Genomic DNA, 12,450 nt, shown 5'->3' on the forward strand with positions numbered 1-12,450 from the left:
TGTGAGTCTGTGACAGTCTATAGAAAATGATAGTTAGTTTTGGCCATTTTCTCTTTTTATTAGCTTCTAAGTCGCGAGAGGTCCAAATCAACCTATATTTCATATCATTGATAGCCCCACAACCCATGATTAGATTGCTTCTTTATTTCTCTTCCCATTTTTATTTTTTTTTTTACTTCCCACAATATATTCTCCTTTCATGTGCTCACTTTCCCTTTTTTCTTTTCTTTTCTTTCCTGGAGGGTTTGCGTTGATGAAAGGCAGGCAATATTAGCAGATAGGTGTGGCTAGTCAACAATCTTTAATTTCAATCTTGATCTAAAATTATGTTGATCGCGAGTATGGTTAACAGCGAAAGATTCTAAATAATGATTTGTATCACGTAGTCGAGAGTATCTATATAACATTAAGAAAACGAATAACAGTGGGACTTAGCTTTTTCGAGGTAAAATAGAGAATCTCAAGAGGATTTATGCTCGGGTACAAACAAAAGTTTTTTATTTGACAAATATACGAATGGTTTAGGCATATTTGGGTAGTGTGGTTTCAAAAACTTTGGGTTTGTTGGATAAAATTTTATCGACTTTTTAATTGATTAATATTTAATTTTAACTACACATTTCATTAAATCTCCAGCTTTTGTCAACTTTCTAAAAACACGTTTCATAAAACTCTTATTCTAATCTCCTAAAAGTTTGTCAAACAACCCCATAGTAACTTGTATTCTAATCCCCAGCCTTTGTTCTTTACTAGTTTGTGAAAAAAAAAAAGTCCAATTTTATATATTTAGCTTCTATACCCCCTCAAAATAGATTGGTTTATAAAAAAGAATCATATTATATGTACAGTGTTTGTTAATAATGTTAGTTGACAACATCCTGCGTGATAACATCATATTCATCTATTTTTATAAACTGTTTTCTACATCACAAGCTTTAATTTTGATAATACATAGTTGTCAACCAATATTATTAATCATGTTTGTACACTTAGCTTTTTTTTTTTTTACAAGGTATCCAATTCTTGACTAATCCTTGGGTCTGTGATCCGGCCCCTCTTCACACAGTCCTGTTAACCGCGGGATGTGCCTCCAACTAGCCAGGGTCCGAGCCATCCCCAACTGATCTGCTAAAGTACCTAGCAAGCCTATCCAAGTTGCGCCTTGCCTTCCAAGAATAATCCTTACCTTCCAAGATTTCTCTTGCCTTCCAAGAATAAATCATTGCCTTTCAAGAGCCCCATGAATCGAACTCACGACCTCTGATCTGCCAGCACTAAAAGAGCCCGTCCTTTGCCAGTGGAGAAGTGCCCCAGGGGGCTATTGTACACTTAGCTTTATTCTATTAAAGATGGACTTGTACTAAACTTTCAACCAAAACGATTGAATTTAACTTGATTGTACTACATCGATTCAAACAGAGGTAGGTTGCAACTCAACTTGACAACCAATAATTGTAAGGATGATCTATTGAAGTTTGTAGACTTTACCTAACTTTGGATTCTCTCAAGTGCAATCTTAGTCAAGAATAATATTATTCATAATTAGCTATAATTAATATCACTTTAAGCGGTAATGGCGCTCCAAGCTCCCTAATTCATTGTGTAATAGTGTCGTGATATACTTTAGTGCATTCGATGATTAATTAAAGAAGTTACTGCCACTTAGCCCATGTTTATCTATCACTATAAAGTGAAAATGAGTTTTGGAATAGACAATTTTGGAGAATGTAAGATTAAAAGTAGAAAAAATGGAGTTTACATGTAAAACATTTTATTACAATAATAAGTGCTTAAAAATAAGCTTGAAAAAAAAAATTTGAAATAATGAAAAATAAACAGGGGCTTAAACTGAAACTGAATTTTTCATTTAGCATTCTGAAATCAAATGATATGTTTAGTCCTTGTTTCTGAAATCAAATGATATGTTTAGTTTATGTTTGATTAACATTGTTTAAAAAAAAATACTTTCTCAAACAGCATTGTAATATCATTTCAACCACACATTTTTCAATAACATAATATTTCACGTAAATTTAAAATTTTTACTTATTTTTTAGTCATATATTTCTCATCAATATACCATTTAAAAATTCATTCTTATGAAAAATGGAGCTCAAACAACAGCTTAATAATCCTGTGGAGATTCTGATATCAACAACACAATAGGTACTAAGGGTCCTTCTCTTCCTGTGAGAGCATTGCACATGCGTGTCCTTAAATTATCGTCCTACATTTGTATTAAATGGGCGTGGACATGGGACTCAACCAGTGTTTGCCACGTAATCATGTACGGGAATGCCGACATGGATTCTTTAACTAAAGTAATAATCATGTGAGAGAGAACTTGGAAAGTTGAGAACCAAGTTACAATCAGGCTGTTTGTACAATATTTCTTACAATCTTGATTGATAACATAACAGTATTATATTCATTTATTTTAAAAATTGTTTTTAAATCAACTTTCCAAATTATGATAATATCAATATTGTCAACCACAATTGTAAAACTAACTTTATTATTAGGTTACTAGAGTTTATGTTGTACTTTTTTTTTTTTTTTTTATATGATAGGGAAACTCGAAGCCATTATCTTTCGGGTGTGTACTGAGTAAACTCTCGAATTGATATAATAGCCTGCAAATTACGTCAATCAGGTAAATCGCACTAGGCAAGCTGGTGCTACAGGCTCAACTGAGAAAGTGTTGGTAGGAGGAATCGAACTCGTGATCAAAGACCTTCACGCTCACTTACTCCACCAACTCGACTACCCTATAAGGGGCAAGTTTATGCTGTACTTTCATAGATATTGTGGTGCGCATGCGCGAATATCACTAATCATTGAGTGACATATACCTAGCTTCACCATCAAATTTTTTTTGTAGTCATATGAGTAAATTTCACCTAATGCTTGGCTGGTCAAGTCTTCATTTGTTAAAATAACTAATCAAACTTCATTTTTATAAGCTTTTATAAACTTCTATTAACTTTTATTAACATCACACAGCCTCCAACTTTTCATAAGTATTGTAGTCTTGTTATCGACCTACAATTTATTATACTTATGTCTCCAAACATAGTTGTTTGAACACTAAATGATCATGCGATGCTCCAGTGATGTTAGATTAAAAGATAAATTTATACGAAAAAATTTTCTTCATTCCAAAACAATCTAAAAGTGACTTCAGCTTTCATTTTAAGTATGAATATACTAAAAAAATTTAGTGGTCACGAAACCTATCCCCTTCAATCCATACTTGACATAACGTGAGTATTGTGATCATTTAATGGTCAAATAAATTTATTTTGTTAGTTGGAGATATGAGTGTCACAATTTAAGATGTTAGAAATATGGGTACCACAAATGATATGTCAGAACACGAGTACTATACTTATAAAAGTTTGGAAAACCCTCATAAAATTTATGCTAATACATACAAATAATATCATTTATGGTTAAGTCAATATGTCCATAAGATAAATATAATAAAATATGTACTAATGATAAGATAAATGTGCATTCATACTAAACTAGCTATATAAAAATCAACAAGAAAATATGACACCAAATGATAAGTTACAGAATATTTGCATAGACTTAAAAGACTTCCGTTATGGATTGACCAAACTTACATTATATATTGTAATTTAATAAAAATTTAGTTGATTTGAATATCCTATACAATTAATAAATGGAGAATACACATATAAGTATTATGCGTGCTACATAAAATATAAAATATGGAAATTTAAGGCCTATGGGACAAACTTTTTATAAAAATTTTGACAGATTTTGATAAAAATTAATGTAATATGTAGTTGAAAAGTTAATAAAAATTATGAATAATATGAAATTTGTTTGATCAAAAAATCACTTTCCACCAAAATTGAAATATCGTCATTTCCTTGAACAGGTTACAGAAATACGGCACATTCTCCTCGATAAGGTTAAGGAAATACGGTACATTTATGGAAAATATTTCGCTGATCCTAATATGAGCAGCGTGTTCTTCTCTAAAACACATAATCTTTATCTATTTTCGTAAAATTCAATAATGAAATAATTGGTGGTTGCCCTCACCCCTTTTCGGTTTAAATATCTAGCCTCCAATCTTCTAGGGTAAACCAAAAGCAATTTTCTGTTCGACGTAAGTCAAAACATCACTGCCCTTTTAGATATTCATTCTTCTGTCTCTCTCTCTTTTTCTTTCCCCTCCTAGAACCATCATTTTTCATATCTGATAACACCATTTCTTTGTCTTCAAGGAATCTATCCTTCACATTTTTTTATATTCTTTTGTTGCATGCAGTTTGTTTTTCCATCTTGTTTTTGTGTAGCGAGATTTTAAGTTACAATTTTGCTCGATACCAAGTTAATTCTCTCCACGACCCTCTGTGTGTATGTATATAACGTCAGTATGTATATTTGGGTGTCGCAAATTTGCCATGCAACCATTAGTGTTACTTGTTATTGTCTGAAAGGAGATTTTTTTTTTTTTGAAACGACTATTTACTTATTTAATGCAGGAGCAGAACTTATCGAAAGAGATCCATACAAGTTCTTGTTGGAGGAAAGATGGTTAAATCTGTAAATCATTCAGAGCATCTTATAAACCAAGTAAGTATAAATCAAATAAAGAATAAAGCTACTGAAATTGTTTTCTTTTGATAGAACAGTACATACGGATTTTATGTCTGTCGAATTTGAAATTATATTCATCATGAAGAAACATTCCTAGAACACTTCAAATCCTAAAGAATTTACTTTCCATCCTAGACTGTGGTATATCTACTTAAGTTTTGGGTTTAACAATGGACTTTTACTGCTCAGCCAATCGGAATGGAAGAATCCCCTGATCCACCATTTCAAGAAAAATACAAAAACCTCTTCAACGGTTCGGCTGACATAGAATTAGGAAAGAATTCGGAGGAGTTACTCGTCGTCGAGGAACGTGAACTTCCATTGATTGATCTCAACATGTTAAACCTCGGAGATTCCGAGAGAGAGGCATGCAAGAGACAGATAGCTGAAGCTTCCCAAGAATGGGGTTTTTTTCAAGTTGTAAACCACGGAATTTCTAGCCAAGTATTGGAGAAAATGAGAGAAGAACAAATGAAGGCGTTTAAGAAGCCATTCCACGAGAAGACGAATGGCAAGGATTTGAAGTTCTCGACTGGGAGTTACATTTGGGGGACACCATCGCCGAATTGCCTCAAGCAGTTCTCTTGGTCAGAAGCTTATCATGTGTCTTTGAGTGATATCTTGGGTTGTGGTGGCCACTGCACTCTGAGGTTACTTTTTATTTACATATTTCATACGATCATCAGATCCTACTTATTATACACACATCCCATAGAATCCAGAGCTTATCAGCACTATCAAACATTGGCTTTTTGTAAGTTAACCCGATCCTTTTATGAATTCAGCTCAACAATGGAACAATTTGCAGCACAAGTGTCTGAGCTAGCACAAAAGTTGGCAGAAATTTTAGCAGAGAAATTGGGACGAAATTACTCAACATTCTTCAAAGAAACTTGTTTGCAAAACACATGCTTTATTCGAATGAACAGATATCCAGCATGCCCTATTTCACCTGAAATGTTTGGGCTAATGCCACATACTGATAGCGATTTCCTCACAATATTGCACCAAGATCACGTTGGAGGCTTGCAATTAGTCAAAGATGGGAAATGGATTGCTGTTAAACCCAATCCAGAGGCTCTCATTATCAACATCGGAGACTTGTTTCAGGTACATTTTACCATTTAATGCAACGATAAAAAAGTGCTCGTTTGACATTTTTTGACGCTTAAAATGAATGCAGGTTTGGAGCAACAACGTGTATAAAAGCGTAAACCACCGCGTTGTGGCTAATAAGCTGAAAGAGAGGTACTCGACTGCCTACTTCCTGTGTCCGTCTTACGACACTGTTATACAGAGTTGTGTTGAACCTTCTGCCTATAGAAGATTTAGCTTCAGAGAATACAGACAACAAGTTCAAAAGGATGTTAGAAGTCTTGGTTATAAAGTGGGACTTTCAAGGTTTCTTGTATGAAATAATTAGAGGCGGGAAAGGGAAGTTATATAGGGTGAGATCATGTAGAATATAGACATGGTAATTATAGTTATGTATAAAATTTTCAACAGAAAAGAATTTACTGGATGATAAGTCTTTCACATCACCATATGGCGACGCACTATGTACAACATGAGCACCAACAATGATCGAAAATCAGGGGCGGTAATTCTTAGTCCCTAATCCAAAATCCCACGAAATGTATGGATAAATATGTGGTATTTATATTTCTTTCTCACAAGTTTCCTCGACATCATATAGAAAGAGCACTATAAGTTGTAACTCGAGATGCTAGTCTTGATGGGTCATCATTGAATATTAGCCAATCATAACCATATTTGTGAAATTCGACTCTTGATAAGTGATTAGTCTTCTTGAATAATGATAGCTTTGTATTGTAATCTCAGTAAAAACAAAAAAAAATAATAATAAATAAATAAAAATAAAATTATTCAAGGACCTTTTGATGAACACAAAGTAGACTAATCAAATCAAATCAAACTTTTTATCCAAAGTTTTCAATGATGTAAAGTTCCAACCAAACCATTTACCATTTCTCCAAGCAGGTTAAGTTAGGTTTTTTATGATGTTGAAACCCATTCATAAGCATCTTCTATGATGTGATCACCTCGTCATATTGAGGAATTACTAGTAATTAGTGTATGCATATGTTTTAGTTCTTGTTTGGTATAACATTGTTAAAATTTTATGTAATTGTTAAATGATAAAACTTCAATTTAATCATAAATTTCGTGGAATCCATGATTTTTATTAACTCTCCAACCACACGATAGAAAGTAAAAGACAAAAGTGACTTTCTGTCTATCGATTGTGCTTCTGCAAAGATATAAAAATCCAACATAAAAGGTGTACACTATCACGTGTTTTTTGATCCTTCCACTCGTATAAAGTTGAATATTCCCCATCTCTGTCTTAGTGCTACCTCCTGTCGTCTTGTTCAAAGATAATAATACTAGGAAAAGTTGCTGAAAAAAGTGAAATCTGCCAAATTTGAAGCCCATGCCAATGGAAAGTCGGTCCCTTTTCCACCGTTTAGCTTCAGAGAATACAGACAACAAGTTCAAAAGGATGTTAGAAGTCTTGGTTATAAAGTGGGACTTTCAAGGTTTCTTGTATGAAATAATTAGAGGCGGGAAAGGGAAGTTATATAGGGTGAGATCATGTAGAATATAGACATGGTAATTATAGTTATGTATAAAATTTTCAACAGAAAAGAATTTACTGGATGATAAGTCTTTCACATCACCATATGGCGACGCACTAAGTACAACATGAGCACCAACAATGATCGAAAATCAGGGGCGGTAATTCTTAGTCTCAAATTTACTTTCGATGGCTGTGTTTCCCATGCTGCCGTTCATGATAGTGATCTGATTGTGAACTGGTGAGTTGATGGAATTATTGTCGCCGCCCATGGCTACAATTAGGGGCTTTTCCGGCGTACTACCACCATGTAAGGCAACTGCAGTTTTAATACCATGCAGATTGCAAAATACAGTCAAAAATATGTTAGCTTGCCATATTACCCAAATTTCACATTATGCAAATCCAGGGCCGGTCCTATGATCGTGGGGTCCGAGGCGAACTCTATAAATTGGGCCCCAAAATCAACGTAAATCAAAATTCAACGGTGTACTATATAACCAATTGTTAACTTAAAACATAACGTAAAAGACATTTACAAAACATCTCAACTATGAGAGAATTCTTTTACGTTAATTAGTGGGTTTTACCAAAAAAAAAAGAGAGAGAGAAAAAATGGAAAAAAAAATTTTGGGCCCCCTTGAAGAGCTGGACCTGAGGCAGCGACCTGTTAAACCTATGCTCGGGTCCAGCTTTGTGCAAATTATGTGTAGCCAATTGTGGATGGAACAAAAAGATAAGAGACCCTGCAAGAAGTGTACATTTTAAAAGGATCCACAATTAATATTCACTTATTCAGTAATGCATATGTTTTAGTTCTTGTTTGGTATAACATTGTTAAAATTTTATGTAATTGTTAAATGATAAAACTTCAATTTAATCATACATTTCGTGGAATCCACGATTTTTATTAACTCTCCAACCACACGATAGAAAGTAAAAGACAAAAGTGACTTTCTGTCTATCGATTGTGCTTCTGCAAAGATATAAAAATCCAACATAAAAGGTGTACACTATCACGTGTTTTTTGATCCTAGTATCAAATGGTTGCCATGCAGCTGAATTAAGGTGAATAAAGAGAGGTTTAAAAACATGTTAATTACGAAAATACTTGAAACTTCAAGAAATTAAGAATTCGTTGACTCTTGACGATTTAGAATGAAAAAAATTCATTCATATCAAGCAATTTTAATTGCAGTGCCCATCTAATAACCTGGACATCAAACCTAATAGACAAATAAAAATATAAGAAATCAAATTCTAATCCTTGTGTTCATCGTCCACCTCAGTTTAGGGTACGAGTCCTGCAGTCATTTATAAAAATTATGCACGAGTTACGTTTTCTATAAAGGAAATGAATTCAATTTGTATATGAGGGTACGTGGAACAAAATTTAAATAAATGTATTTAAAGAGAAGTGGTTGACCTATTCCATTGGTACTAATTAAGTTTTCATTAATTTTGTTAACCAAGTCCTAATTCCTTGAGAATTAATGCAGAAACGTGACAGTAGTATAAGAAACAGAGGATATGGGCATATACAGGTGGCGCGTGTTTCGGCCTGATTGATGTTTGATTAATTTTTTAATGATTTATAGCTGCCCATCACCTGTCATTTGCATCAATATCATATCCTATAATAATAGAAATCATCATAATTATAATATTCGGACCATCTCTCTACATTAGAAATGGGACGTGGACGAGTTAGGGACGCAAACTAAGAAGCAAAATATTCGTGTGAGATGTTTGTGATTTTCACGAGTTATCTTGCGAATCGAGTCACACTTCGATAAAACAAGTGGCTCGCATAATAGGCCAAGCGAGCGTGATGGTAAGCCCACCGAGTGGCTCTGCATCTACCCAGTGAAAATCCCAAACTTATATAAAAATTAAGCTCATGTTTGGTTCGATTTTCAAAATTCATTTTTCTTAAACTCACACAATTTATGGAATCCACTAATTTTATCAACTTTTCAATTGCACATTTCATCAAATTTTATCAAAATCTACTAAAAATCTAACGGGAGCTAAGTTTGTGAATAAAAGATAGTACACAAGCATTGTATCAAATGGTTGCCATGCAGCTGAATTAAGGTGAATAAAGAGAGGTTTAAAAACATGTTAATTACGAAAATACTTGAAACTTGAAGAAATTAAGAATTCGTTGACTCTTGACGATTTTGAATGAAAAAAATTCATTCATATCAAGCAATTTTAATTGCAGTGCCCATCTAATAACCTGGACATCAAACCTAATAAACAAATAAAAATATAAGAAATCAAATTCTAATCCTTGTGTTCATTGTCCACCTCAGTTTAGGGTACAAGTCCTGCAGTCATTTATAAAAATTATGCACGAGTTACGTTTTCTATAAAGGAAATGAATTCAATTTGTATATGAGGGTACGTGGAACAAAATTTAAATAAATGTATTTAAAGAGAAGTGGTTGACCTATTCCATTGGTACTAATTAAGTTTTCATTAATTTTGTTAACCAAGTCCTAATTCCTTGAGAATTAATGCAGAAACGTGACAGTAGTATAAGAAACAGAGGATATGGGCATATACAGGTGGCGCGTGTTTCGGCCTGATTGATGTTTGATTAATTTTTTAATGATTTATAGCTGCCCATCACCTGTCATTTGCATCAATATCATATCCTATAATAATAGAAATCATCATAATTATAATATTCGGACCATCTCTCTACATTAGAAATGGGACGTGGACGAGTTAGGGACGCAAACTAAGAAGCAAAATATTCGTGTGAGATGTTTGTGATTTTCACGAGTTATCTTGCGAATCGAGTCACACTTCGATAAAACAAGTGGCTCGCATAATAGGCCAAGCGAGCGTGATGGTAAGCCCACCGAGTGGCTCTGCATCTACTCAGTGAAAATCCCAAACTTATATAAAAATTAAGCTCATGTTTGGTTCGATTTTCAAAATTCATTTTTCTTAAACTCACACAATTTATGGAATCCACTAATTTTATCAACTTTTCAATTGCACATTTCATCAAATTTTATCAAAATCTACTAAAAATCTAACGGGAGCTAAGTTTGTGAATAAAAGATAGTACACAAGCATTTTTGAATGGTGTCTCGATTGTGACCTAAACCGTGTACTTGACAAGCACCACGAAACAAAAATGTACAAATGAACAAGAGCATGGTGACCATTTTTACTCGAACTTCCTCATAATTGGATCAAATTGACTAGTTTAATTTGATACGTTAGTCTAATGGTGGGGTCGAGCCGTGGAGCAAAAACAAATGATATCGTGATGACCATGGAGGACAAAATGAAGAAAAGGAATAATTGTTACCTCTTGGCGAAGTTGTAATGACACTAACGTCTTTCTCTTTGGCTGTATTTTTCTTGTCGACTCCTCTAAATGTTCCTTTTCTTGAAAGACTTCTCTGCAACTTTTTTTCATCCAAAATCACACATACATAAACAAAAAGAAAAAGGCATAATCCCAGAAAAGATCAAATGAAGAAAGGCAAAAAGTACTTTAATTCTTGAATTTGCATTAATATCTTTCTCTAAGCATTCCATATCTAACACAAAAGAATCAGATTTAATGGCTGTGTATTGCAATCCATTTACATGATCAGAAATTTCACAGTTTGCTCTCAGATTATCAGAGCCCATTGGTTCCTGGAATCAAAAAAGTTATAGATAATAAGTTACTTTCGTATACAAAGATATGCAGATTTTAGACGTTTGTTCAACATGCATAAAGAAGTAAGGAAAACTATGCTTACCAACTTTCGATTTTCAGTCATTTCTCTCCAGCTTGTGTACCAGAGAGAATTCAAATAATTTCACGGAAGATTAGGGATCGAAATGAAGAGAAAAATAGGGACTTATGGGAGGGGGTTGTTTGGCGGTTTTAACAAAGTTGCGTATATAACCGTCCGCCATCTGACTCAAACGACACAACAAAACAAACACAACCTAAGTTAGTCAACTTCGTGAAGGATAAGAAAGAGAGCTTAATTCACAAGACTTATCATTTTCTTCAACTGCTACAAATTGTTATTATAGGTTGGAATTTGGTAAATTTGAAAGCTTACCAGCTTTTACTTCTTCCACACGAAAATCTTCTCTTCATTCAAACAAAGGAAAATATAACCATTATACATAATTCTTGAGCCTGGGATCACTTTGTGTGTGTGTGTGTACATATTTAATGGGTGGGAGAGAATTGAGAAGGTTTGATGAGTGAGAGAGGAAGGAAGACAAAGGGAATGAAATCATGTGCAGTGTTTTGTTTGTGTACACAAGGAGACTTTTAATTGGATTTAAAATAATGCTATCTAGCACTAGTGATAGTATACTATCGATTTAAATGATCACACTTAATAAGTTCAATTAAATGAATAATGTAAGATTACATTTAAGTAAATCTATTATCTGATGCCATATGGTGCTTAACTTCAGTAGTGCTAAATATTATTACTTTTAGGTTTAATCATTTTGGAATTTCTAAGGCATCATTGTATTTGATAATAATTAGTTCTTGTTCCATGTAATGTCTTTTAATTTTTTAGGTCCATGGAGACGACAATTGGTAGGTTATAAGCCGGATTACAATAGTCAAGAAGCTCAAAACTATGCTGAACGCCATCTCAAGAAAGAGGAAACAAATCACGTCATGTGTCCAATGTCAAGATGGCTTGGAATTACTATGTTGCGATACAATGAGTCAAAGATTTGAAATTCTAAATTAATCTCCAAGTGAGGCATCTTGACGGACGATATAGCTTTGTTACCAACGATTTCACTTGAAGAACATGATTAACAAATGTTAGATAAACGGGATATGTGGATTAAGGAGGATGATATCTTACTAACTTTACTTGATTCATAATTTTGAGGGTAAAGAGAGATAGTTGGTCATCCAACTTTCAAAACATTAATTTTTGTTCACTTAACTTCGAAATATCCCAACTCCGTCATACACAGTGAGGGAAATTGAGCAATTGAAATGAAATTTCGTTAAAAGTTGAGCAACTAACTGTGTTTTCTTATTCATAACGTAAAAGACATTTACAAAACATCTCAACTATGAGAGAATTCTTTTACGTTAATTAGTGGGTTTTACCAAAAAAAAAAGAGAGAGAGAAAAAATGGAAAAAAAAATTTTGGGCCCCCTTGAAGAGCTGGACCTGAGGCAGCGACCTGTTAAACCTATGCTCGGG

At 33.6% G+C, this 12,450-nt stretch overlaps 2 protein-coding genes across 5 annotated transcripts; one reads left to right on the forward strand and one right to left on the reverse strand.

The window, feature by feature from the left end:
- The first annotated feature begins 4,098 nt into the window (after positions 1-4,098).
- LOC111389391 (gibberellin 2-beta-dioxygenase 8-like) lies at positions 4,099-6,174 on the forward strand. 4 transcript variants are annotated; one of them, XM_023014316.1, is made up of 5 exons: positions 4,099-4,144; positions 4,524-4,614; positions 4,828-5,288; positions 5,424-5,748; positions 5,822-6,174. In XM_023014316.1, the coding sequence occupies exons 2-5, from the start codon at positions 4,573-4,575 to the stop codon at positions 6,050-6,052; spliced, it is 1,059 nt and encodes a 352-aa protein (XP_022870084.1). In that variant the 5' UTR covers positions 4,099-4,144; positions 4,524-4,572; the 3' UTR covers positions 6,053-6,174. The 4 variants fall into 4 exon arrangements, with proteins under 4 accessions (XP_022870084.1, XP_022870081.1, XP_022870082.1 ...); XM_023014313.1 differs by having other exon boundaries at positions 4,134-4,408; XM_023014314.1 differs by having other exon boundaries at positions 4,134-4,395.
- A 1,215-nt stretch (positions 6,175-7,389) lies between these two features.
- LOC111389373 lies at positions 7,390-11,512 on the reverse strand. Its single transcript, XM_023014296.1, has 5 exons — positions 11,323-11,512; positions 11,011-11,170; positions 10,757-10,903; positions 10,569-10,668; positions 7,390-7,556 (listed from the first exon to the last, which is right to left on the reverse strand). The coding sequence occupies exons 2-5, from the start codon at positions 11,029-11,031 to the stop codon at positions 7,390-7,392; spliced, it is 435 nt and encodes a 144-aa protein (XP_022870064.1). The 5' UTR covers positions 11,032-11,170; positions 11,323-11,512.
- Between the last annotated feature and the right edge of the window lie 938 nt (positions 11,513-12,450).

Source organism: Olea europaea, unplaced genomic scaffold (genome assembly GCF_002742605.1).
Source record: "Olea europaea var. sylvestris unplaced genomic scaffold, O_europaea_v1 scaffold586, whole genome shotgun sequence".
Taxonomy (NCBI): Eukaryota; Viridiplantae; Streptophyta; class Magnoliopsida; order Lamiales; family Oleaceae; genus Olea; species Olea europaea.